At 44.6% G+C, this 27,575-nt stretch overlaps 1 protein-coding gene across 5 annotated transcripts in view; it reads right to left on the bottom strand.

Annotated features, from left to right (window-relative positions):
* Window positions 1-27,234, bottom strand: part of TBC1D9B (TBC1 domain family member 9B) — a 77,355-nt gene extending 50,121 nt beyond the window's left edge. For 3 of the 5 annotated variants that reach the window (XM_077326611.1, XM_077326612.1, XM_077326613.1), the window contains exons 1-2: window positions 27,001-27,234; window positions 16,584-16,694 (exon numbers count right to left, since the gene is read on the bottom strand). In XM_077326611.1, coding sequence (XP_077182726.1) covers window positions 16,584-16,694; window positions 27,001-27,118 — 229 coding nt within the window. In that variant the 5' untranslated portion in view covers window positions 27,119-27,234. Of the gene's footprint in view, window positions 1-16,583; window positions 16,695-26,704; window positions 26,872-27,000 lie in introns of those variants that run through there. The other 2 variants (XM_077326615.1, XM_077326617.1) reach the window with 2 other exon arrangements.
* Window positions 27,235-27,575: the final 341 nt, after the last annotated feature.

The following is a 27,575-nucleotide window of genomic DNA, read 5'->3' as shown; positions in this document are numbered from 1 at the left end:
GGAAAAACCATCTACACCAATATAGGATGGGGGAGACTTGTCTTGGCAGTAGTATGTGCAAAAAGGATCTAGGAGTCCTAGTAGACCACACATTGAACATGAGTCAGCAGTGTGCCTTAGTGGCTCAAAAGGCAAATGAGATTTTGGGCTATAACAAATGGAGTATTGTGCCCCGATCATGGGAGGTGATGGTACCACTTTACTCTGCTCTGGTTCAGCCTCACTTGAAGAATTGTGTTCAGTTTTGGGCACCCCAGTTGAAGACAAACTGGAGCATGTCCAGAGGAGGGCAACAAAGATGGAGAGGGGTTTGGAGAGCAAGACGTATGAGGAAAGGATGGGGGATCTTGGTGTCATGAACCCTGACTCATGCCTCAGCTTTGATCCCATTCTCCTGGTCTCTCCTGGCCAGTTGTCATAAAGCGATAAATCGCCTGCCAGTTCCTGGCCTCTTCTGCATACCAAAGCATCCCTCAGCGGGGATTCCATATCTCTTCCTGCTCTCCCTCGACCTTGTCTAGTTCTGTGGAGACTCAACATTAGTAACAATTCAGATCAAAGCCTGAGCCAGATGGCTCCTTTGAGGACAATTGTATTTGTCTTATTTTCCGGCCTTGCGAATCCCTCATTCCTCCCTCTTTTAGCTGGTCCCCTGTATAAGAACCCCCAAGAATCATCGATCCTTTGTCTCTGCCAGAACATTTGTTCTATGAACTTTGCAAGTAGAAATTTCTGTATTGCTCTGTGTAAAAGATTTTTCCTTTGGATATACATGTTGCCTGTGATTCCTTTGTCACAGACCTTACTTAGTAACTTCTGCCTGGTTCCTGACACTTGGTCTGTTTACCCTGAAGAGGAGACAACTAAGAGGGGATCTGATAGCCATCTTCAAGTATTTAAAAGGGTGCCATATAGAGGATGGGGCAAGTACAGAGGCACTGGTATACCAATATGGCAAATCAAATATACAAAAATGACTTTCATGGAGTCTTCAAACTTCATTCTTCTTTATTCTTTTATATAAATCCCAACGCATTTCGCTCTTTGGCTTTATCAAGGGACTTCAATTTTCATATTTTGAAAAACAGCTTTAGTATAGAGAAGTAATTTCCTAACAGAGAGTAAGATAGTTTCAACAATTGTTATTCTTAGGTAAGGGTATTCTGGAGGATGGAGCAGAGTTGTTCTCTCTTGCCCCGGAGGCACGGACTAGAAACAATGGGATGAAATTAATTCAAAAGAAATTCTATCTAAACACCAGGAAGAAGTTCTTGACAGTTAGAGTGGTTTCTCAGAGGAACGGGCTTCCTTGGGAGGTGGTGGGTTCCCCACCTTTGGAAATTTTTAAACAGAAGCTGGATAGCCATCTGACGGAGAGGCTGATTCTGTGAAGGTTCAAGGGGGTGGCAGGTTACAGTGGATGAGCGATAGGGTTGTGAGTGTCCTGCATAGTACAGGGAGTTGGACTAGATGACCCAGGAGGTCCCTTCTAACTCTATGATTCATATGATTTTATAAACCTCGCTTGAATCCCTAGAAATATCTCCATGTGTGTATTGATACTTATTCTGGAGCTCGTTGGAGCCTCCAACACAACCTTTGCTCACATTTGTAATTGTTCTTCTCATTATAGCAAACCTCTCTGTGGGCCAGTGGGCCCCGATATACTTAATTGTTCTTCAGTAGAAAATGTTTCTTTTGTTTATGCTCATACATTCCTTCCCCATGGATGGTTTTTCACATGTGGATCACATACCTTTAACTATATTCCAGCCAATGTATCAGATTCATTGTGTTGTTTAAGTCGCTTATCAGTTGTGTTACCCTGTAAAAAAATGGCTTTCCAGCAAGAGAGCTCACCGAGACGTGGCCTCCTTAGATAAATCTTGCAACTCAGATGTAACTCCTTTAAATAAAGCTGAGGCTACGGCTCTGGCTACCTCCCTAGTTGGAGTGCCTGGCTTAGCAGCATTTAGAATTTAGCTTGACATCCGTAGCTGGCAAAATTTAGGAACAAATTATCAAACACTCGGTCCTTGAGCAGCTGGAACAAGCTGCTGAGACTCAGCATGGATTTTGCAAGAACAGGTCATGTCAGACCAACCTTATCTCTTTTTTGGAGAAAGTGACTACCTTGCTGGATCAGGGGAATGCCGTGGACAGTTTATCCGGATTTCAGTAAAGCTTTTGATAAGGTTCCACATGATATTCTTGTTGACAAGTTGGTAAAATGCGGTATGGATCCTAATTCTGTGAGGTAGATCTATAACTGGTTGATAGATTGTACCCAAAGGGTACTTGTTAATGGTTCAGCATATTCTTGGAGAATAGTGACAAATGGAGTTCCCCAGGGATCTGTCCTGGGGCCTGTTGTTCAACATATTTATAAACAATTTGGATGAGGGATTAGAGGGGATACTTATTAATACAATACAATACCTTTATTGGCATAAAGCAGATAAGCAGGATAAACAAAGTTAGTCAAGATACGTCAGACAGTTTAAATTTAAAAACTGAGGACAGAAATTCAGCCATAATAAAAGTGACGTCGGCATCCTTATCACTCAGTAAAAATTGGCAAATCAGGTCTCTTGAATGGTTTCTCCGTTTTGGTATGAGAGGTATAATATGCCTTCTCTGTTCAGTGAACAAGGGACAATCCAGTAAGATATGTTGGATGGTGTCAGGAGAACTTGATTCACAGGTGCATAGTCTGTTTTCGAAGGGGATCTTGGCAAATCTGCCTTGTAATACTTTGGATGGAAAGGCGTTAAGCCGAGCAAGCGAAAACGCTCTGCGATGGAGGGGATTTGCCAAGTTATAGAAATAAGCCGGCATTATCCCGTGCTTCACTTGGAGACCAAGCGCACAGGGAGAGCAGATTGCTGGCACAGTGGGATGGATTTTTTGAAATTCCTGATCAAGTAGCCTTTGTTTGATTTGGTACATAATGGAGGATTCATTCAGAGATAAGATGAAATCATAGTCAATGCCAATTTGTAGTCAGTATGGTAGAGATCCATTTAAATTTAAAAGTGACTCTCAGTAAACAGGCCAATAGATTATCTGATCGAACCCTAAAATGCAGTTTTAGCCAATATTTAAAGGTGAAAATCCAGGCCTTAGTTTCGAGAAGATTGTGTCCAGTTTCAAGACATAAAGAGGAGTAAGGGACGCAGTTTGGAGTTCTCAAGATCTGCCGGAAAAAGGCAGACTGTAACCTTTCTATGTTTTTGTTAAAACCTGAGATCCACAGAGGGATACCATATAAAATTTGGGGAAGAATTTTAGAGTCAAACACACGACAGACAGCTGGGACAAACTGATTGCCTTTAAGGAAGAAAAACCGGTTTAGATAGGTAATGGAACAGTTAGCCTGCAAAGTAATCCTATTTCTGTGTTTGGTCCAGTGCAAATTATGTTGGAAGGTGATTCCTAGGTATTTGAAACATTTGACCTGCTCGATTTTATGACCACCAATGCGCCAGTTTGAGGGAGACCACTTCTGTGCAAAGACCATCACTTTGGTTTTTTTTAAAGTTTATCGATAGGTCATTGAGTTGGCAATATTCGTGGAAAGCATTCAGATATCTATTCAGACCAATTCTGGAATGGGAAAGCAAAACGGTGTCATCAGCATACAGAAGAAGTGGGATTGGCAGTTTATCTAGTTTGGGTGGATGACCATTTATGAGTCTTAGGGTTTTTGGGAGATCATGTAAAAAGAGGTTGAATAAGTGAGGAGCAAGGACGCAGCCTTGTTTAACTCCTCTCAGGATGGGAATTTGATTAGTTAAATGACCCTTTTCAGTAAGTTTAACCTGACAGGTATTGTTGGAATGGAGGTTCATTAGAAGTAGTAATAGGCGCGAATCAATATTAAGGTCTTGCAATTTTCTCCATAGTAAACACCTGGAGATAGAATCGAATACACCCTTGAGGTCAACAAAAGCTATATAGAGTTTCCTCCTATCTGTATGGAGATATTTGTCTGCAAGAGAGTAGAGGGTTAAGCAGTGGTCTAAGGTGGAACAGTTTTTAGCGAAACCAATTTGTTCAGGACCTATTAGGTCATTTGAAGTCACCCAATCTAGTAGCTTAAGTTCTAGATATTTGGCATACATTTTGCTGGCAATGGATAGAAGTCTAATAGGGCGGTAATTTTCTGGAGAGCTGGAACCACCTTTTTTATAAATAAGCACAATGATTGAGTTAAGCCAGGATTCAGGGAATATTCCCGATTGGTCGATGGCTGTAAAAAGGACAGCCAGGAGTTGTTTCCACCAGTTAGAGTTTAGTTTAAATAGTTCAGCTGGTAGACCATCAGGCCCTGGAGATTTGCCTAATTTTAGTTCTTGGATAAGGTTTTCAATTTCATCTAGGCTAACAGGAGGCCAGCTAGGAAGAAAATCAGCAGAGGGTAGGCTGAGATGATTGTTTTGGATTGGGGAGTCAGCAAAAAGTGTAGAAAAATAATTGCGCCATGTTTGGGAAGGGATAGAAGATTTAACTGGCCTGTTGCTTTCACCTAAGTAGTTTGCGATCGTTTTCCAAAAAGAGCTGCTGTTGTTAGATTTAAATGTTGCTAGAAGATGGTCCCATTTTGCCTGATAGTAAGAGCGCTTCTTAGTGTTTATTAAATATTCATAGTGTCTTTTTTGGAGTGTATAGATTTCTAACAAAGTGAGGTCTTTGGACAGACCAGCTTCATGGAATGACTTCCTCAGAGCAACCTTTGCACTGAGGCAATCATTATCAAACCAAGAAGAAGGTCGGGTTGTAGTAGATCTTAGGGGTAGGGCCTTAGTTCTGCAGGCCAAAGCAATTTGGTCAAATGTTCTTAGAATCTCAGAAGGGGAACCAGTTCTAGTGATATCCTGTTTTAGGTTAGTCATCTGAGCAGAGTTAAGGAATAGGGTGAATTCACTGCCAACTTTAGGTGACCATCTAATTCTATTAAAGATCATAGTGTTTTCCAGGGGAGAGGGTTGACTTTGGTCTGGAGTAACAGTATAAAGGGTTTGGAATGAGAGCTGGAGTGGTAGATGGTAACTTTCGGTGTGTGAGCCTATTGACAGAGAATAAACTGATGAGAAAAAATTGAAAGAACATAAGCTATAGTCAAGTACTCCTACCACGGGTTGTGCAAAAAGTGAAATCCTTTGAACCGGGAAATTGGTCGAGACCATTTAGAACAAGCAGATTGTGTGCCAGACAGTATTCGATCAATTTGAGACCTGCCCTATTCAGTGTGACATCCGAGGATGACCGACTGAAAGAAAATTGAAAAGGTATATGATCTTCAATGTCAATCCCCAGGGAGGAGGCTAGGTCTGAGTTAAACCTCAGTTAGACCTCAATGCCTATGCGAGCATTGAGGTCTCCCATGACAACTAAGTGGACCGTGGGAAATTGGCCTTGGGTTGTTAGGGTGAATTCTGAAAGTTTGGACCAGTTATCATTCAGTTCACTCTCAGTTGTAACTGGGGGTAAATATGTGTTAATCAGGATGATATGGTAGTCCGCAGAGAGCGACAGCAGAATAGCTATAGCAATCGGGGGACAAGACAAAACATGCCAACCCAGCTTTACAACGACCTTTGTGATGGACTCTAGTTGCAGGAGAATGATAAACTATAAAATCTTTGAAGTTGGGAGTGTCAGTTGACCAGGTTTCTTGAAGTAAAATGCAGTGAAAATTAGAAAGATAATTAATAAAGTCTACGTCACTGCATTTGTTAGTCCAACCTGCAACGTTACACGAAATAATATTGAAAGTGCTAGCAGTTGGCCTCTGGGCTAGTCAGTTCTGATTGGAGATTTGGTCCAGAACGCCATCAAAATCATTGAAAATGCAGCCATTAAGGATGGAGGTTCTTGAACTAGCAGTTGGAGTGGAAGGATTCTCAAGTTTGGTAGGGCTACATGTAGGACTTCCTAAAAGGACTCCAGCTTCGGACAGCTCTTGTGCCAATGATTTGTTGTTACACGTCGCTTGCGATGTCAGACTGGGGCAAGATTTAAGTGGAGTTTGCATGGCCAGATCACAGTCACTGTAGATATTGAGTAAGTGGGTGAGCATCAGAGATTGATCAGCAGGTTCTGATTTTTTGTCACCTTCTGCTCTGTCACATGGCTTCCCTAGGTCAGACTGGTTTTTACGCTTGTCTGCTAATTGGCTCGAGTTAGGTACACCACGAAAAAAAAGGGGACGGTTCAAAATTATTGCAACAGAAAACAGAACCTATCCCGGGCTATTTTAAACAATTTCACAATGAATACAAATAAACATTTCTTATCTCTTCTTTTTTATATATGTATATGTATATAAGCACAACCAGAACGGCCTCCAGATTTAACCGTTTTCAATTGAGTTTTCCTCAGTGGTTGTTTTTCAAGTTTTCCTTTTAAATTATATATATGTGGCCTTTGGCTCCTAGGTTTGGGGAGGTCTAGTCAAAAGACTCGAGTTAGGTACAGGCAGTTGGTTGAATAAGGAATCACAGGGTGACATAATATCTTGAGGAAGTGAGCCAGTTTGTTGTGGGTCTGAGGAAAAGTCAAAGTCCATTGCTTCTATTGCTTCTTTAGTTCTGGATTTCTGAGAATGTTGATGATGGTTTGAGGTAGAGTTTTTTGGTATGGTTGTAGATGTGCTGCTGGTGCACCGACTTGTAGTTGGGAGTAGAGAATTGAGTTTTTGAGTTTTCATCAAACTCTTTGGTAAAGTGGCTGTGGAGCAGGTGTAACTTGCACGAGGAAATTTGCTCTTGAAGATTCTTTGGTGATGGTAGATGGTCTAGGCTTTTTCCCAGGTACTTCGGTAGCAGGGGAAGAGGCTTTTGGATATGTGGTGAAATATCCTGAACTACACAAAGGTAAGGGTTTTGAGTCAGCAAAGACTCTGGTTGGGAATATCCAGAAGTTTCTCAAGAAACGTTGTGGATACTTATTAAATTTACAGACAATACTAAACTGGGAGGGGTAGCAAACACAACAGAAGACAGAATCAGAATACAGGATGATTTTCATAGGCTCGAGAAGTGGGCTAAACTGAATAAAATGAAATTCAATAGGGATAAATGTAAAGTTCTGCATTTAGGTAGGAAAACCCATCTACATCAATAAAGGATGGGGAGACTTGTCTTGGCAGTAGTAGGTACGAAAAGGATCTAGGAATCTTAGTAGACTGAATACACTGAACATGAGTCAGTAATGTGATTTGATAGCTAAAAAGGCAAATGGGATTTTGAGCTGTATCAAAAAGAGTATCATGTCCAGATCAGGGAGGTGATGGTACCACTTTACTCTGCTCTGGTTCGGCGTCACTGGTTCAGTTTTGGGCACCACAGCTGAAGAGGGATGTAGAGAAACTTGAGCATTTCCAGAGGAGGGCAACAAAGAGGAAGAGGGGTTTGGAGCCCGAGACGTATGAGGAAAGGTTGGGGCAGCTTGGTCTGTTTAGCCTGGAGAGGAGATGGCTGAGAGGGGATCTGATAACCACCTTCGTATTTATAAGGTTGCCATGTAGAAGATAGAGCAGAGTTGTTCTCTCTTGCCCCGGAGGGACAAGATCAGAGCCCCTCCAGGTTCAAGGCAAGGAAGCAAGAGATTTTCAGGATTTACCTTCTGACACTCTTCAGAAAAGAGCAGAATTTCACTTCCTAAGACAAAAGTTAATTCAGAAGGAAATACAAATCACTTTGTGTTAGAAGTGATTTTACCAGAAGGAAGGAAGATAATTTGTACTATCCAGGAAGCTCAAACACTCTTTGACAGACCAAGGACCTTAACAACAATCAACATCCAACAACCTGTTAAGGCAGTGGTCCCCAACCTTTTTATCATCAGGGACCGGTCAACGCTTGACAATTTTACTGAGGCCCGGGGGGGAGGGATAGTCTTTTGTCGAGGACGTTGCCACTGCCTGAGCCCCTGCTTCACTTGCTTTCCCGCTGGCGCCCCTGACTTCCTGCTGCCCGCTGGGGGGCACTGCCAGCAGCAGATGCACAGTGCCATGGCGAGGGGGAGCCCCAGCCACGGCGGCTGCTGGAGCCGGCGGCAGAGTAGCAGGGCAGCCCCCGAGGCAGCAGCCAGGGAGGAGGATGAGGAAGAGCTGCGGCCCAGTACCGACTAATCCATGGCCCGGTACCGGTCTCCAGATTAGGGGTTGGGGACCACTGTGTTAAGGTAAGTAAATTATTGTAGGGTGATCTATAAGTTACACTATGAGCAAGTTAAAAATTCTTTCACTAAATGTCAGTGGCCTTAATAAGCCAACAAAACAATCAAAATTCTTTTACCAATTAAAAAAGGAAGCAGCTCATCTTATCTGCCTACAAGAGACACATATTTAAAAAGACCACGAACATCTTCTGGACACTAAGAAGCTTGGGCAGATCTATAAAGCCTCTGCCAGAAAAAGAAAAAAGGTGTGGCAGTATATATAGCAAATCCAAATGTTTCAGCAGACCTTTTAGCACATGACCCACAAGGCCGCTTTATCTTTCTGAAAATAACTCTACCAAATGGGAGAAATCTGACATGTATTAATATATATGCGCCCAACACAAGGAAAGATTCTTTTTTTTATAACACTCTTTTAACATTATGTAAATCTTGTGGACAACAATGTAATGATGATAGGGTATTTTAGTGCTGTCCCTGACCCATGAACTAATCAAGTAATATAACAGGGGCTAAAATGCCAAGAAGGCTTTGCAGAATATGGAACATGCAATGGTGGACCTCTGGAGGCAAAGAAATCTAACTAAAAGAAAATACACCTTTTTCACCGAGCGGCATAAGTCAGTACTCCAGAATGGACCAATGCTGGATCTCTAAGAACTTAATACCAGGCATGATTGATACTGAGATACTGCCATTCACATTTGCTGATCATGCACCCCTGAAAGTTGAAATGAGAAATGAGAGGAAAGAAATAAGAAGATAGAGAACAAATAAATTCTTGTTGCATGACAATCTAAAATTAGAAAAATGCTAAGCTGAATTAAAAGAATGTTTCCAATTTAATAACACAACTGATATGAAATCTACAATAGTTTGGGAAGCGAGCAAAGCCTTTATAAGGGACAGGCTTAATCAGTTACAACTTGTTTCTAAAAAAGAAAGAGAATGAAGAATTGCAGAGCACCATAAATCAGCTCCGGGCCCTGGAAGACAGTCATCAAAATAATCAACCCAAAGCTCTGTTATAATCAATTAGAAAGCTTAGAGTGCAAAGGGATATCCTGGAAACCGAAGAAATGAGGAAGAAGTTTCATACCCTGAGACAACAAAATTTCGAGATAAGCCAGGAAAGTGGCTAGCATTGAGGCTAAGAAAAGAGATCAGAATTAGGTTCCACAATAGCATTGGGCTAAATCCCTTTAATTAGATTTGGGGACAAAGAATACCACAATGAAGAAATGACCCAACAATGGTTTGTAAATTTCTTCAAAAAACTTTATGGATTCCCAGAAAAATGATTTGAGTTCAGATAAATTCTTTCAAAATGTCCCTATGAATAAATTCATGGCTGACCACCAAAAATTACTGAACCAGAGGATCACAACTCAGGAAATAACAGAGGCAATATTGTCTTTAAAAATGGGTAAGTTGCTGGGCCCAGATGGTCTTCCAGCGGTTTATTACAAAAAAATGATGCGTGCTGTTACTTCACCATTACAACAAATAATGAATGAAATGATGAACCAGGAAAATAGGTTCTTTCCCAAGACCTGGGAGCAAACTTTCATAGCGCTCGTCCCAAAAGAGTGGTTGGACCTGCTGAACCTACAGTCATACAAACCGGTCTAACTGCTAAATACTGATTGTAAAATCTTCACCAAGGTATTAGCAGGAAAGCTCAGAAAATAAATATTGGATGTGATCTATGAGGATCAAACGGGTTTCATAACGAGAAGACATATGAGAGATAACCTTCACTTCATATTAAACACTATGAAGCTAGTAAAATCCAAAAATAAAGAAGCAGCTCTTCTCTTTCTGGATGCAGAAAAAGCCTTTGATAATGTCCAGTGGGATTTTATACACAATACTTTTCAGCATATGGACTGTGGTAATAATTTTATAAAGTGGATTCAGCTCCAAGCAGAATGCTAAAATTTTGGTCAACAGGATGGCAACTGAAAAGTAAATCCAAATAAATAAAGGAATGAGGCCAGACTGCCCACTGTATCCACTTCTATTTAACATAATGCTAAAAGTGCTAGCAAACAAAATAAGAGTAGACCTAGGAATGTAGGCATAAGAACAGAAAATCAAGAATGCAAAATAAGAAGCTACGCAGATGATGTTGTTTTATCTGTGGAAGAATTGGACAAGTCTATCCACAAACTTTCGGACAGCACAGCAGATTTCAGGTGAGTTTCAGGATATAAAATCAACAGAATTAAAATGATTCTTCTTTATTCAAATGATCAGAAAATAAAAGAGCTAGAATCCTCTACAGGCTGTGTAGTAAATCCCGATAAGATCAAATATCTAGGCATTTACCCAGACAAAATTCATGAAAAATTAATGTAAAATAATCACAACAGAATTTGGTCCCAGATAAACATTGACCTTGAGAGGTGGACCACGCAACAATTCTCATGGTTGGCCAGAATGGCAATAATAAAAATGGCTGTACTTCCAAAATTGAACTTTTTGTTTCAAACACTTCCTCTAATTATTAAAGAACAAACATTACAGAGTTGGCAAAGAGAAATCAACAGATTTCTGTGGAACCATAAAGCACAGAGAATTGCTTTTAAGATCTTGCAAGATGAAAAAATAAGAGGGGGCATGGGAATTCTGAACTTGAAATTGTACTATTATGCTGCGACCCTCAATAAGGAGAGTTCTGGGGATTGAAAGAGCCGGGCTTATTTGAGGTTTACATAATCTGCTCTGGCCCCAGGGCAAGGAAAGAGCAGCAAGAGATACACACCCGGTGAGAGGTCCTTTGATAAAAATTTGGAGAACATATCAGCAAAAAATCAGCCCAGGTGCCTCTCCACTCAAATTGCCAGTGGAGGCATTCATGGACCAGGCACAAACACATAGAATCAGCATTCTAAGATAACAAGATTTGGTAACTCCAGGGGGAGATCCTATGGAATATGCCCAATTAGTCAAAGAAAACAAAAATCTAGATTGGCTAGTGCATAGGCAATTAGTCTAGTGCATAGGCAATTAGTTTAGAGAATGAAGGAGGAAATAGCTCAACAAGACAAACAACTATGATCAAATACAGAATTTGAAATGCAAATCAAAATAAACAAGCCACACCTCCTAAGCCAGATATACAAATACCTACTAAAGATGGACACAAAAGAACAAGCAAAGAACTGTATGATCAAATGGATGCAGAATTTCGGTCATGTGTAATCCAATATGAAGAATAAGAAGAAGCATGATCCAAAACTTCTATGCTAACCAAATCACAGCAACTAAGAAAGAGCTGGTGCAAAATGTTTTACAGGTAGTTGTTGTTATGTGCGAAGTCGTGTCCGACCCATTGCGACCCCATGGACAATGATCCTCCAGGCCTTCCTGTCCTCTACCATTCCCTGGAGTCCATTTAAGTTTGAACCTACTGCTTCAGTGACTCCATCCAGCCACCTCATTCTCTGTCGTCCCCTTCTTCTTTTGCCCTCGATCGCTCCCAGCATTAGGCTCTTCTCCAGGGAGTCCTTCCTTCTCATGAGGTGGCCAAAGTATTTGAGTTTCATCTTCAGGATCTGGCCTTCTAAAGAGCAGTCAGGGTTGATCTCCTCTAGGACTGACCGGTTTGTTCGCCTTGCAGTCCAAGGGACTCGCAAGAGTCTTCTCCAGCACCAGAGTTCAAAAGCCTCAATTCTTTGACGCTCGGCCTTCCTTATGGTACAATTCGCAGCCATACATTGCAACTGGGAATACCATAGCCTTGACTAAACACACCTTTGTTGGCTGGGTGATGTCTCTGCTTTTTAGGATGCTGTCTAGATTTGTCATAGCTTTCCTCCCCAGGATTAAGTGACTTTTAATTTCTTTGCTGCAGTCCCCATTTGCAGTGACCTTGGAGCCCAGGAAAATAAAATCTGTCACTATCTCCATTTCTTCCCCTTCTATTTGCCAGGAATTGAGAGGGCCGGATGCCATGATCTTTGTTTTGATGTTGAGTTTCAAGCCAACTTTTGCACTCTCCTCCTTCACCCGCATCAACAGGCTCTTTAGTTCCTCTTCACTTTCTGCCATTAGAGTGGTATCATCTGCATATCTGAGGTTGTTGATATTTCTCCCTGCAATCTTGATCCCAATTTGTGACTCCTCTAATCCCGCATTTCTTTATTATGCGCTCTGCATACAAGTTAAATAGGCAAGGCGACAGTATACAGCCTTGCCGAACTCCTTTCTCAATTTTGAACCAGTTAGTGATTCCATGTTCAGTTCTCACTGTTGCTTCTTGACCTGCATATAAATTTCTCAAGAGACAAATAAGATGCTCTGGTATTCCCATCTCTTTAAGAACTTGCCACAATTTGTTGTGCTCCACACAAAGGCTTTAGCATAGTCAATGAAGCAGAAGTAGACGTTCTTCTGGTACTCCCTAGCTTTCTCCATGATCCAGCGTATGTTGGCAATTTGATCTCTAGTTCCTCTGCCTCTTCGAAATCCTGCCTGTACTTCTGGAAGTTCTCGGTCCACATATTGCTGGAGCCTAGCTTGTAGGATTTTGAGCATAACTTTGCTAGCATGAGAAATTAGTGCAATGGTGCGGTAGTTTGAACATTCTTTGGCATTGCCCTTCTTTGGGATTGGAATGTAAACTGACCTTTTCCAATCCTGTGGCCATTGTTGAGTTTTCCAAATTTGCTGGCATATTGAGTGTAGCACTTTTACTGCATTGTCCTTTAAGATTTTGAATAGTTCAACTGGAATGCTGTCACCACCACTAGCTTTATTGTTGCTCAGACTTCCTAAGGCCCATTTGACTTCACATTCCAGGATGTCTGGCTCCAGGTCAGTAACTACCCCATTGTGGTCATCAGGGATGTTAAGCTCGCTCTTGTATAGTTCTTCTGTATAATTTTGCCACCTTTGTTTAATCTCTTCTGCTTCTGTAAGGTCCCTACCATTTTGGTCCCTTATCATACCCATCTTTGCATGAAACGTTCTCTTCATAACTCCAATTTTCTTGAAAAGATCTCTGGTCCTCCCCATTCTATTGTTTTCTTCTATTTGTTTGCACTGTTCATTTAAGAAGGCATTCTTATCTCTTCTAGCTTTTCTCTGGAATTCTGCATTCAATTGGGTATATCTTTCTCTTTCTCCCTTGCCTTTCACTTTCCTTCTCTCCTTAGCTATTTGTAAAGCTTCCTCAGACAGCCATTTTGATTTCTTGCATTTCTTTTTCTTTGGGATGGTTTTAGTTGCTACCTCTTGTACAATGTCACGAACCTCCGTCCATAGTTCTTCAGGCACTCTGTCTATCAGATCTAATTCCTTAAATCTATTTGTCACCTCTACTTTGTATTCGTTGGGGATATGATTTAGTTCATACCTGAGTGGCCTAGTGGTTTTCCCTACTTTCTTCAATTTAAGCCTAAATTTTGCAACAAGAAGCTCATGATCTGAACCACAATCAGCTCCTGGTCTTGTTTTTATTGACTGGATAGAACTTTGGCTGCAGAGGACATAGTCAATCTGATTTCTGTGTTGACCGTCTGGTGATGTCCATGTGGGTAGTACATAACAGGTAGTACATAACTCCAAAAAATATAAGGAGAATCTCTCAAAAAACGGATGGTAAATGCTGGAGATGCAAAAAAGCTATTGGGTTTTGTTGTGGACTTGTGAAATAATTTAAAAATTATTGGGCTAAAGTCTACTCCGAGAAGCAACATATTCTGAAATACAAATTCCCAATGCATGCTAAATCTATGTGTCCGGGCAAGGATGGTGAGTTAGGGACTAACGGATACGAACGCGGGGAGGGAGGCTGTAAAGAGGCGCCTGGACTTCAAACCTGGAATGAGGACGCTAAAAGCAAGGGACTTATAGCAGCCAAACCGGTCCTCGCGTTGAGTGCCCGGCCAGCCCGGGAAGGGGGCGGGGAGAAAGGGAGTTGTGGTCAGCTGTACCTCCCCACTCGCTCACCCCGAGGAAGGGCCCGCCCGAGAAGTCGCCGGCGCTGGAACCTAGAAAGAAACGCTTACCTGAAAGTCGAAAGGAACTTCCGGACGCCGACGAGCGACTAGGACGGAAGGGTTACGTAGGGGGGCGGGGTCCAAGGCGGGGGATATAAGGTGGGGAATACACCTGGGTGGTGGGTTGGTGTGGATGAGAGAAAAGGACGTTGCGAGTGTACGGGCAGGAGAAAATAAAAGACGGTGTTTGGAAAATCCAGCAGACTTTGTGGTTCTTGGTCGGAAGAAGAGGGGATGCCACGGCTGAGAAGGGTGAACCCCGCGGAGGGGCCGGGAAGAGCCCCACACTATGCTACTGTGCTTTAATGCCTTTAAATATGCCAAAACAGCTAAGAGAACCGTTCTTCTATGTAACAGCGGCAGCACGGCTAGTAGTAGCACAGGGATCGAAACATCGATACCCAGATATGCTTCATTATAAAAGGATTTAAAGCAACCCACAAAGATTAAGTTTAGGCACAAACTCAGCCAGTTAAAAAAATTAATTTAATATAGCAGCTGATGTGTTTTATTTATGTATACTATAAGCTTGTAGAACTACACAACTGTTAATAAAATATTCAAAAAACAAAAGAAAAAAAATCATGACCCCTTCACAGAATCCCCAGCTACCTGTCAATGTGAATGCGTACTGATGGACAGGCGGGAACTCCAATCTATTTCTGACAGGAAGAGAAGACAGGGTAGCAAAGCATGGGTGCAGCCTGGCCCAACCAAGAGAGAGAGAGAGAGGAAGGGGGGGGGGGATGAACCTTTGGTCAGCCAACCTGATTTGGGTCTTTTCACTGCTCTTTCTGCTGCCACCACCATCCTCCTCTTTCTTGCTTATGGGCTGGATCACAGACCCAGACTGTCCAGTTCCAGCCCCTGGGCCTTATGTTTTGCTCTAGAGAAGCCTTTCTCAGCTTTGTTACCATTGAGAAACCCCTAAAACATACTTCAGGCTTTGAGAAATCCCAGAAGTGCTACGATTGTGCAGAATATGGTTGGGAAGCATAGGTGTATACATGCCCACCTGGGACCCCTCTCCTTCCCACCCTCTCCAGGCTCATCATTGGTCACTGTGGTCATATTGCCTGATAAATATTTTAACAAATTTAAAATATATATTAAAAATTAATTAACTCGGACTCATTCGGAAAACCCTTCCAGGGCCATCAAGAAACCTTAGGGTTTCATGAAACCCTGGTTGAGAAAGCCAAAGCTAGAGTGATGCAGGGTCCCCAGGCCCGATTCCCATGCTAAGAATCGCAGACAAAGAACGCTCTGACTCTCACCCTTTGGCTTGCATTTCTGCCTAGGAAGAGCCCTATTGTTCAGAGGCCCACAGCCCTTGCCTCCCAGCAGCAACAGCAGAGGGTGAGGCCTGCAATTAGCCCAGGCAAACAGACTTTGCTCAATGAGCAACAGACTAGACAAAAGACCCAAGCAGACCCAGGCAAAAATACTACTCTCCAGCAGGCTACAAGCACCCACTCACCCTCAAACTCTCTCAAAGTAATCTCAGTTAACGGTCCTCAGTACTTTAGCAGTTTAGGAAAGGCAAAAATGTCTCTCACCTTCCCAGCAGTTCTCTCCTGTGTTCTTTCCTGCAGACCAGATGGCTAAATTCTGACCGGAACAGGACACTTTGATCATGCCACTCTGTCTGACCTAGCTTAACTGGCTTCCAATTGGTTTTTGAACCAATTAACTGTTTTAGTTTTGACCTTCAAAGTTCTAAATGGGTTTTAAATGAGTTCTCAAGGACAACTTTCTCTACCATTACCTGTCTTGTACATTAAGCTCTGCTAATCAAGCACTGTTCTGTGTTCCACAGCCATCACAGGTATGGTGGAATATGCAATAGAGACTACAGCAGCACTTAGGCTGTAGAACTCCCCTCACCTAATCTTTTTTTAACTTCAGAAGACAAATGAATATCATTACCTTTCTACAAGCATTTGTTCATAGTCAATGTTGATGGAGATTTCTGTTATTGACTAACTTTATTTTCTTGAAGTTGGATTTTGGTTTATTATGCCCCTCCTGCTTTCCTGCTTTCATTCTGCTGGTGACTCTGATGGTTTTCTATTGTATTTTTATAGTATTAGAAATATATATATATTTAAAGGCACTCTGAAAATGTTACTAAAAGTGGGATAGCAATTTATATCCATAACAAAGACATGATCCATACACATACCATATTTTTTCACAGAATTAATCTTTTAGAAAGTGGTCCTAAACAAGACTAAAATGCTCCTAAAGAACTTACTTGTTCAAAAAACAGTTTGAAAAATCAGTGTGAGTTTCTTAAGCAGGGCTTGGGGCCAAGAGCAAATATACATCAGTGGCATTTGCCCCTTAAAAAACCTTCTGTTTATTTGCAGGTCTAATAGTACTTACCACATGCCACTGCCCAATAGATCTGAGAGTCCAGTGTCTGGTGCAGGATCCTATAGGGAGCAACTCTAGCACTTGAGTCCAAAACCACATCTAGGGTTCCCACAAGCAAGCCTAAAAGGACAAAGATGCAGAGAAAAACAAGTTGCATTTGATCAACCAAGGAGGAAAGATGGTATAACTCATATGTCCTCCTGAAAGACTACATCTCAAACTGAAAAACAGAAGCCACTACAATATGATGCACATGATAAAATTAGCTATACATAGCTACTTTTAATAAATCCACAGCTAAGAAAGATACAAAGTGTGTCTAATTTTTATATGTGTTCCGCTTCTTTTAAAAAATGTAATCAGTTTTTATCCAATACATCCAATGCAATAAAAAAGATATGTGTTTCTGTTTCTTGCAGGAAATACTAGTATCTGTTTGCTTTTAATTTACAAAATGGAGAACTATTATTTATTACTGAGAGAAAACCAATACCCAAATGCAACCCATTTGAAAAATTAACTTGGGGCAAAGTTTACATCATCTGTGGATTAGAAGAATCATTTTTATATCCCACTTTTCATGGCCAGAAGACATCTCAAAGAGGCTTACTATCACCTTCCCTTCCTCTCCCCACAACAGACGCCCTGTGTGGTAGGTGGGGCTGAGAGCGCTCTGACAGGACTGCTCAGTCAGAACAGCACTATTGTAAGAATGCTATGCTTCTTCTGCCATGGTTAGTTGTAGCTCTGTGATCTGTTAGTTTAAATTGGCATACTGACCATGTTTTATTGCCTTGGTCAGTTCCTCTTGCCTTCAACCCTCTCCCCCATCCATCTCCATTCCCCTTTGGAATGCAACCTTGGGCTCTGCTTCTGATGTTGTGACAGTCTGATGTCTTCCCGCGTTGTACAGGTTCTCATGGGGAGGAGCACGGGTTGAGGGCTTATATACTATGCCTATTGTTCTATGCCTCAGTTTTGACAAAGTATTGTCAAGTTAGCTTGCTTGCTCTGAATAAATGAAACATTCTGCACCAAGTCAATGGTTTGCTTGTCTGAGCAATTGAAGATCCTCAGAACCATCAGGGCTGTGACTAGCCCACAGCTGGCTGCATATGGAGGAGAGGGGAACTGAACCCGGCTCACCAGATTAGAAGCTGCTGCACTTAAGCATACACCAAACAACATCTGTTAACTGTGTCATCCTATTCATCTACAGACAAAATATTAAAATGTAAGGACATCATAAAAGAGTACACAGTGATCGGGGGGGGGGGGGGATAGCACAGAAGGACACATAGAGGTTTCACTGCTTCTGCAAGGCAGTGTAATTTTTTAAAAAACCCAGCACACTGAGATTAATTTGCCAGTTAAGGTCATATTCTCATTTAGTACTGTCCTTTTATTAACACGTACATGTGGTGGAGAATAAGCCACCTGATAAGTCATTAAGAAAGTCCTACCAAACCATAAGGCAGATTACCTGTAGCTCTGCTTGATTTACAAATTCCAAAGACTGAGAAGCCCTATTCATCATTAACTTAAATAGTAAGCAAAGAGAAATGCTACCATCAGTGTTCCCACAGTTTCCCCACAATTTATTCTTAGGACTGTGACTGACATTGTACACCAACCTGTAAATCAGTTACAGCCCCATAGACTTTGCTTTACAGAAGATCAGAGGTACACTTTGCATGCTTTCTTTACATAAAATATTATCTTTTATGCATCACAGTCTCTGGCAGTTAAGAAATATCCAAGACACCCACATAATAAAAAGTTGCTTGTGAAAGGGACAAGAAATGACTCTAGGAGAGTTGCTATCTTTAACTGCTCCTGCGGAGCGGATTAAATAAAAGGGTAAGAGCTCCTGGGGAGGAGTTAGGGCGGGCCCTGTCCAGGATAAAAACTCGGAGGAGCGAATCAGGAGCCGTGAAGTGGCTCCTGATTCGCCCCTCCGAGTGGCACTCAGGGGCTAAGTGGCCAATGGGGAGCCACGCAAAGCGCAGCTCCCCATTGGCTGCTTGGCCCGGCCTCGCCTCGGCCACCAGGGGACGGAGTAGACCTCCGAAGCGGTGAGCCCTCCTGGCTACTTCTCCCTGTGGGAAAAGGAGCAGGAAGGCAAAGGCTTCTGCGTCCCCGGGGACACTGCTGGGCGGCTCGCAGAGCCCGGCCACGCCGTCCCCGGGCCCACAGAAGCCTCCTGCAGTCGGGGGGGGGGGAAGGCATCTAGCGCCCATTTTATTCAAAAATAAAATGGGCTTTTAATCTAGTACTTCTATAAAATGACCTACTTTTCTAACGGACAAACCCATCAAAACAATTGAGCTGGGTTTACGAGGAATAAAGGGACAGGAAGAGAATGTTAAATGAAAGGTTTAGACCTTATAATAAATACAGATAGTTACCACTATTTCTTCTCACAGCTGCAAAAATGTAACCAGACTGCAGACTCAAAGTGGCAGCAGAAACATAAACAGGGAAGGAAATAAAGCTCTATCCCAGCAGGTATCCACTCCATAATCAGGCCTTTTACAGAAAGAAATATGAGGCTTGATTCCAGATTACACAAACAACAGCAGTTAGTATGACTTAGAGATGGTATGATACAACAGCACTGAGGCCCTAAAACAACCCTCAAAAGCAACTTGGACTTTCACACATGAAAGAGATTGTGGAAATATGAGGTGAAAGAATTTCCCCTTATAAAAACCTCTATGCAATCAGAAATGAACACAGCAAATGTTCGACAGAGTTTGTATCTAATTTACTTGACTTTATACCCTTTGATTAAAGAGCAACAACACCATCACCACATCCCTCTCTGTTCCGTCTATCGCGTTTATATCCAGGGGTAACAAATCTCATTGATTTTCCCATTCTATCGGGTTTCTGAACTCCCTCTATAGAATTTAGGTACCAATCCTGTTATATCACCTATTGTCCTTGGGGTCCCAAAAAGTAATCTTGGCTTGGATTCTTCAAACACTAGTACACTGATACCTGTACCTTATTTCTCTTTTCAACTGTTTTCACCTCCCTTGTTCTCATCATATGGTCCTCATTTACAGCCTTATTCTTATCCTCAAGTTCTAGTCCCTCTCCCAGCAGTATTACCCTGAATGTTTACCATAAATCAACATGAACTAAAGGCTACCTAACTCTAGTCAGTTTACCTCCAGGATTTGAGTTTAAAAGCTGCTCTGTCTTCCCTTTGACTTTAAGCATAGGCAGTCTGAGTACAGGTCTGGGAAAAATTTTCTCTGGGTTACCAGAGTAGGCTAACATGGAACACCGAATAGCAATTTTATGATGGAGTGCAAGTCAGGGAGATCTGTGAATCATCATAGTGGTCTTCAATGCTCTGAACTGTAATCTGTGCTACTTTAATTTATTATAGACTTTTTTTTCCTACCACCCATTCCAACAAACTGGTTCAGAGTGGTGTACAGCATGTTTTTAAAAACAGAAAATCAAATTTACTTAACAATTTAAAATGAAATATTTTTAAAAATCAATCTGCATAATGAGACAAATAATCATAGGATCATTTTGTACAAGCAAACTTGACTCCTGGCCATCAAAAGCAATGGACCAAAACGTCCCCCCACTGAATTACAGTCATTGCAAGATAATTCCACAAAGCTTCATGGATGAAGACCTATCATGGCGATCCTTTTCAAAGGAGAATAACTTTACTGACCATGTGTGCTACGTGAGTCATCTAAAAAACAACTGCATTTCAGGTCACATTCACCAGTGCAGGTAAGGGGGAACATACCAATCATCATCATCATCATCTGTCCCTCTTAATAAAACAGTAAGGGGGGTTGGAGTGGGGCGAGTCCAGGATCAAAACTTCCGGATTGGCCCCTTGGCCCCGGACTGACAAGCGGAGGGGCCAACTGGAAGGCGCAAAGCGCCTTCGGATTGGGCTCTCACCAGGACAGACCAGAGTTCCAGCCAGTCAGGTGGGCGCAAAGCCAAAGTTCTGACAGGGCCAATGTTTTGACAGGGCCCGCCCACCCAGAGGCAATCAGGAGGCATGGCTGCCAGTCTGCCCCTGACCACCGCAGGGAGAGGAGGTCAGTAGGGCTGCCAAGGGGGATGAGATCAGAGGCTTGGACAGGCTGCGCCAGCCCTTTTCACCCCAAGGCTGTCCTAACTGTCATGTCCAACTGCAAATGGCCTCAGAACCCTGACAGAGCTGGCAGGAGGCTGCAGAGTGCTCCATCTCCCCCCTCCCTTCAGGCCTGCTGCGAAGGAGCCTCTGACAGGCCCTGACTGAGGGGAGGGAGGCCTTTCCAAGAGCAACGCAGGGGAGCCTGAGGGCCTTCCTTTTGAGGGGGGGACTTTCCCCTTCTGCCAAACAGCTGGCTGGCAGGAAGGCCACAAAAAAGCCCCTTCTCACTTAAAATACTGCTCTGGCCGGGGGTTAGACACAGCCAAGCCATGTGTTTTTCTTCTTTGCAACTCTCTGCAGATTTGAGGCCACTGCACAGCGTTATTCTGCAGACGAAACTGCATGCTGTTGCAAAGGTTCTTTTGTCTCCTGTTTCATCTGTACAACAACCCTGTGCAGTAGCCTCAAGTCTTTCAATTCAACAACAACCTGTGTGGGAGGCCTTAAATGTTTCTTCTCTACCACAACCCTGTCCAAAGTAGCCCTTTCTGCCTGGGGAGCTGATCTTTATACTCTGCAGGTGAGCTGTAATTCCAGGAGCTTTCCAGGCCCCACCTCGGAGTTGGCTACCCCTGGGTTGGAAATATTCCTGGAAGTTTGGAGGTGGGACTTCAAAATCGTACAATGCCTCAGAGTCCAGCCTTCAAATGAGCCATTTTTGCCTGCAGTTGGTAGGTAGTGGTGCAGGTGAGTCCCTCCTGGGCTATGGGCTATGGCCAGCCCTTACCAGCGCAGGCAGGCAGACCAGCATCAGTCCTATGAGTCTGGAAAGTGCAGGAAGATCTAAATAAGTGTTTACAGTCTGAAACAGTAAATAGTGAACAAGTAAATGGCTGGAGACACATGGGAACTGACTTGACTTTTTCCAACCTTGGCCTGGCAAATAAAAAAAACAGTATTAAAAACCTTGCTAAGGTCAAGACTGCTGTGCACAGAGATTCTTCCTCTTAGGGTTGCCAGCTTCCATGTGAGGCTCTCTACCCCACCTCCCTCGTGGGGAGTCTGCTATGGGGAGAGAAGGGGAAGACGATTGGAAAATGCTTTGAGACACCTGAGGCCTGCTGGGTCACTGCGGCCCATTCCCAGTTCTCTCAGACCTCTCACAGCCCCACATCCCTCACAGGTTGACTATTGTGGGGAGATGAAGGGAAAAGGTGTTTGTAAACTGCTTTGAGACTCCTTTGAGTAGTAAACAACAGGGTACAAAAATCCGTTCTTCTAACCATGAAAGAAGTATGTGGGCACATAACAGTGAAAAAATGGAGAAGAAGTACACGGTGGACACCTGTGTACTGTGACTGTGTATTAGGACAGAGGGGCAATTTCGGTGTCTGTGGCCTAATTCACACAAGAAGGGAAATGACGCAGAACTGGAAGGAATTGTTTGCCATGTAATATTCCCCTAAGAAGAGTCTCCAGTCTGATTTTCCCTTCACATATCTGAGGACGTGGCTCTGGAAAACTCATCTGTAACCACTATGCCAAAATATTCAAAGGTCAGTCTTCTCCCACACTCAACGAACATTCCAAACCACAGGTTCTTGACACCCATATCTCCACACCCATGGCCTCATTTGCCACCATGCCACCACAACCTCCCTCACAACACACACATTCAACCCCATGCCCTTACAGACTGGACAACTCCTCCCCTTCCTCTTCCCACTGCCAAGTTCTAGTGGCCGCTGTATTCTTGGATACAATGGGCTTTGCCCCTAGTAGAAAATAAATCAAATAGACTCTTCAAAGCACATGGGATAGTTTCAGCGAGTGTAGTTTTGAGGGTGTTAGCTATTTAAAACTGCTATTAAGTCAAAAGCACTTCTGCACAGTAAAGGCCCAAAGCAGAAATAATGCCTTCTGATGTCTTAACCATCATCATCATATATTAAAATGTGCAGGGTACTTCTGTTGACGTGTTGGCCCTCTGATTGGCATTTGGGGGGGGGGAGGGCTGCTGCAGCCTCGAAAGGCTACCTGCCTTCTCTGCTGAGTCTGCACTGCCACCGGCCCCCTCATGCTCCTGGGGCCTGGGAAGCCTGCCTGACACCTCTGGCTGCCCCCTCGCTGCTAATGGCAACTGGGAAGACTGCCAGCATCATCCACCTGTCCCCACATGCCTACTGGAGCAGGTGGCAGGAGTCTACCTGTGCACTCCACCCCAACCCCGATGTGCTTCTTGCCCTCAACTGTAGGCTGGCTGCCAGCATCCCACATGGTTTTCACCCTGGCTTCAATGCCCACGCAGCCCCAAAGACCTTGGGTGCAGGCTGCTGGGGCCTGAGTATGTGCTCTGCCCTGCCCCCACACCCCAGCTGGCTGTGTGTGGGAGAATTATGCCCGCTAACCATGTACTGCCTCATGGGTACAGCCAGCATGTATCCCTACCTCTGACCCACCCACCTGCCATGAGACTTCCTTGGGGAAGCCTGCTGCCACCTCTGTGCCCTATGTGAGACAGCTTCCTTTGGCTCCCTGGCCACCCACCCTATGACATTGTGTGGGATGAGGGAGACTTCTGACAAATCCCTGCCCACATGGGTAGATCTGCCGTAGTGTAGGGAGTGCTCCTGTTTCCTCCTTGACCCCACATGGGACAAAGCCCCCATGAGCCTCCACCCTGTTGCAGCTTCCCAGCCTGCCTGCTCACAGCTGCCATCAGCTCCCAGCCACTACCGGCCTTATGGACGGGCTTTGAAGCCTAGTTCAACAATATTTATGAGAGCATCATAATTAAATTCCAGCCCCACTCCAGCTTATGCACTGAACAGAAGGAAGTCATGTGTTGCCGCTGAATTGAATAGTGAATACTGGGAACATGTGCTCCTCCTACCTCTGCACTTCCTTGACAGAAGGCATTTGGATCCCATTGCCACAAGTAATTAAAACAGATTTATCACTCCTCTCAGTAGGCTAAAAAAAGTGTAAGGAAAATTCAAATGCTGTTTGAAGTAGGCTTGTACGCTTTGGCAGCCTGCATGCGTGCGCCAACTGGCATGCCAGTGCTGGAGCTGCCCCTCCCCCCATGCCACGGCGCTGGCCACTTTGGGCTCAAATGGCTGCTTTGGCGGCCGAAGCACACAAGCCTAGTTTGAAGTTAACACACAAACAATGCCAGGTTTTATTTTGCTCACAGCTTGGATCAGCTAAGAAGCTAAGTTTTCCATATCAGGAGTCCTGCATGTTTAACAAATCTGTAGATGAGGGAATCTGGGAGGCCTAGTGTCTCAACTTACTTACCATGAAGGACTGTGACATGACACATTGCACCTGCTGATTCTTCTTTCTTGCACAAAATGTACCAGAGCTCTAACTTGAGCCAGGCAAGAAATCTTAGAAACATATTGACCCTGAGCCCCCGGGGAGAGTGGTATATAAATATAATAAATAAACCAACAAACAAATAATAAAATGCTTGTAGAAATTTACACAGCAAACAGATGCAAATGCAAGGCTAGCAATATCTAAACACCGCCACGGACTAAATAATTCAGTAAGGGCTTCTGGGGTGGGATGTGTCCATGATGAGGAAGGGTCCGGATTGGGCCCTTCCTCTAGACAGACAATCAGAGGGACCAATCGGCAGGCGACTGGTCCCTCTGATTCCCAGCCCCAGCAACTGCTCTGTCTGTCTCAAGGCTCTGTCTGGTGGCGGCCTGACGCGGTGAGAGGTGCTTTGCGCCTCTCGCCGCATCAGGCCGCTACCCGAGGGAGCCCCCAGCAGCCGCGCAGAGCGTGGCTGCCGGGGGCTCCCTCCCCGCCGCCCTGACACCGCGAGAGGCGCGAAGCGCCTCTCACCGCATCAGGCCACCACCAGACAGAGCCTCCGGCAGTCGCGCAGAGCGCAGCTGCCGGCACCTCCATGCCGACGCGGTCCTCCCTGTCGCCGCTGCCGGCGCCTCTGTGCCGCTGCCGCCGCCCTCCCAGCCGCCGCTGCCGGGGCCTCCCTGCCGCCGCCGCCGCCGCGGACAGCCGCCGCCACACGGAGCCGCCCCAGAGAGCCGTCGCCGCGGGACACCACGAGTTCCTAGCGCCCGCTGTATCCCTCCTACTGCGGGCTATCTTTCTAGTCTTCTATGTTTCATAAATGTAAGCTTGCTGACTTCTATCTATATGGAACGAATTTCAAGATATATCCTCGGGACCACCTGTCTCCTTATTTCCCTGTCCTGGGCTTTGCGTTTGGTAAGTGATAATGGTTGGAAATCCCTGGCCTGAGTGAGGTGCGTCTGGCCTTGACCCGAGCCAGGGCCTTTTGGGTCCTGGCCCTCACCTGGCGGAATGAGCTCACTGGTAAGCTGTGGGCCCTGATGGAACTGTCTTCCTGCAAAATGGAGCTCTTCCACCAGATCTTTGGGCAAGGCCAGGGCATGTAAGATCAGCCCCCCACCCTGAGTTAGCCAGAGCACGAGTCTGCTTAGGCAGTCTGAGGGGATGGGTGTATGAATAAATCTGTGAGCCGAGGGGTGCGAGTTTGGTCACTGCCAGGGGAGTGGGTTATTGAATTTTAATGAGGGTGAGGATTTTTTTAGACTTATATGGGGTTGTGTAGGAGGATTTTGGATTGTAACCTGCTACGAGTCACTCAGTGAAAATGACAGGTTATAAATTGAAACATAAAGATCCAAGCACTCTCAATAATGCAAAAGTGACAGATATGGAAAAGTTCAAGGCCTGTATCTTCACGGTCTTCTACTGTAACTAAGTAGGAATTCAGATGACTTCATGCTTTGGACTATGGAGGTATCATCTACTGTCATGAAACCCTCTCCTCGCCTATCTATAACACAAACACATCCTCAACCGGTACAGAGCAATGAGCAGATGTGATGTGCACCAAATCTCCACAAACCTGCAGGTGCTGACACAGCTTGAGTGTGAATACACTGGCTCAAAATAAATGCAGGTTCTATCTGTTACAAAATCAGAGCATGTGTATGCATTATATGTTGTCAAATCACTTCCAACAAGACAACATATGAATTAATGACCTCCAAAATGTCCCATCAATAAGAGCCACGCAAGCTGAAGGCCATAACTTCATTTACTTAGTCAATCCATCTCATGCAGGGTCTTCCTCTTTTCCTGTTGCCTTCAGCTTTTCCTGTATTATTGTCTTTTCTAGTGATTCCTGTCTTCTCATGATGTGACCAATGTACAATATCCTCAGTCTAGTCAATTTATCTTCTAGGGACAATTCAGATCTGATTTGATCTAGAATCTACTCCCCCCCCCCCCCGCAGTCCACAGAATCCAACACTATGTTCCAAATTAATCAATTTACTTTCCTGCCAGCTTTCTTTACTGTCCAACTATCAGCTCCATACATAGTACTGCTTATAATCAAAACAAGCTCTGCAAATGACCAGTAATATTATAGTTAATAATACAGCCAGGATTAAATATCATTGTTTACAACTGGTAAACATTTACTGCACAACTCGCAATAATCTTCTTTAAAACCAAGTTAAAGATTGTTGTTGAAGCCATGTGATTCTGCAGACTCCCAGTATTTACTCAAAAGAAAAATATTCAGCTCCCACCATTACAAAGAAAACTATTAAAATAGCACACAGTACTTAAGATTGGAAGTTGAATATTGAATAACCACCGTGCGTTCCTTATGATTTTCCATTTCCATTTTCCCTTCACATGCAGCACTGTATTCCAAATGTACATGTGCACATCCACAGAGCCTATGCTCTGAATTTTGGCAGATAAAAAACCATATGTGCAAAGGCACCCAAAAGCATTCCTGTTACCCGAAGTCTAGATGTCAAACCAGCTTGCTGACATCATCTTTTGTCGGAGGACCCAAACATGCACCCTAATACGCTCCATGACTTGGAAAGGGCAGGCATCACACCTATCGCTTCCTGCACACTTGAAGATACCGAGAAGTCAAGGGGCCTTCCTCCCAGGCCCTTGGCCATGAACCCTCTCTCACCCAGTAGCAACATCCCTATTCGGCGGGGAGCCCGGGGACCGGCGACGTCATCAGCGACTGCATTACACGGGGCCCCTAGCAGGGACGCCGCTGAGCTATGCAAGCCCTGCTCGTTGCCCAGCCCAGCCCGCCGCCCGCCGGTGGTGAACGAGGCAGGCAGGAGCCTCCTGCCCTTGCAGACGGCTCGGGATTCCTAAGGGGCATGCCCAGGCCGCGCCCTCCCCCGCTTGCCCCAGAGGGAGGCGTCCTGAAGGCAGGGGCGCGCTCGCTCTCCCCTCACTCACTCACTCACTCACCCGTCAGGCCGCCCCCCTTGCCGTGGCCCCGCCGCCGCTGCAGGAGGAAGAAGGGGTTGGCCCGCTCGGTGACCCACAGGGCGTTCGCCAGCAGCACCTCCTCGGGGGCCAGCCACATGACGAAGCCGTCAGCGTCGTTGCGGCGGCGGCGGCGCCCCCACCCGTCCGGCTCCCCACTTCGGGCTGGGCCCACAGTCACAGGTGGGTCACGGGGGCTGCCTACGTCGCGGCCGGAGCCGAGCGGCGCTTGCCTGTTGCGCCCCCTGGCGTTTCGGCTGCCGCGCCGCGGCTCCACAGGGCGGCCTGGCCATTCCAGCCCCTCCCTTCTGCCTCGTTGCTCGCTGGAGTCTTGCACGGTCTTTCCAAGTGCTCTCACGTACTGTGCGGTGTGACAAGGGCGGGAAGAGCCCTAAAAAACCTCCGCTCGCCAGCCCCATTCAAAGATGGGAAACATACACAAGATAGGCAAAGGCGCCAACTCTGAGCTGGGAAATTCCTGGAGACTTGGGGTGGAGTGTGGTAATGGCTGTTGAGGAATAGGGGGAAGCTTAACAGAGATATGATTCTATGGAATC

Source organism: Paroedura picta, chromosome 3 (assembly GCF_049243985.1).
Source record: "Paroedura picta isolate Pp20150507F chromosome 3, Ppicta_v3.0, whole genome shotgun sequence".
Lineage (NCBI taxonomy): Eukaryota > Metazoa > Chordata > Lepidosauria > Squamata > Gekkonidae > Paroedura > Paroedura picta.
Note: the sequence above shows the minus strand (reverse complement) of the source record. Positions and strands in the feature narration are given on the sequence as shown.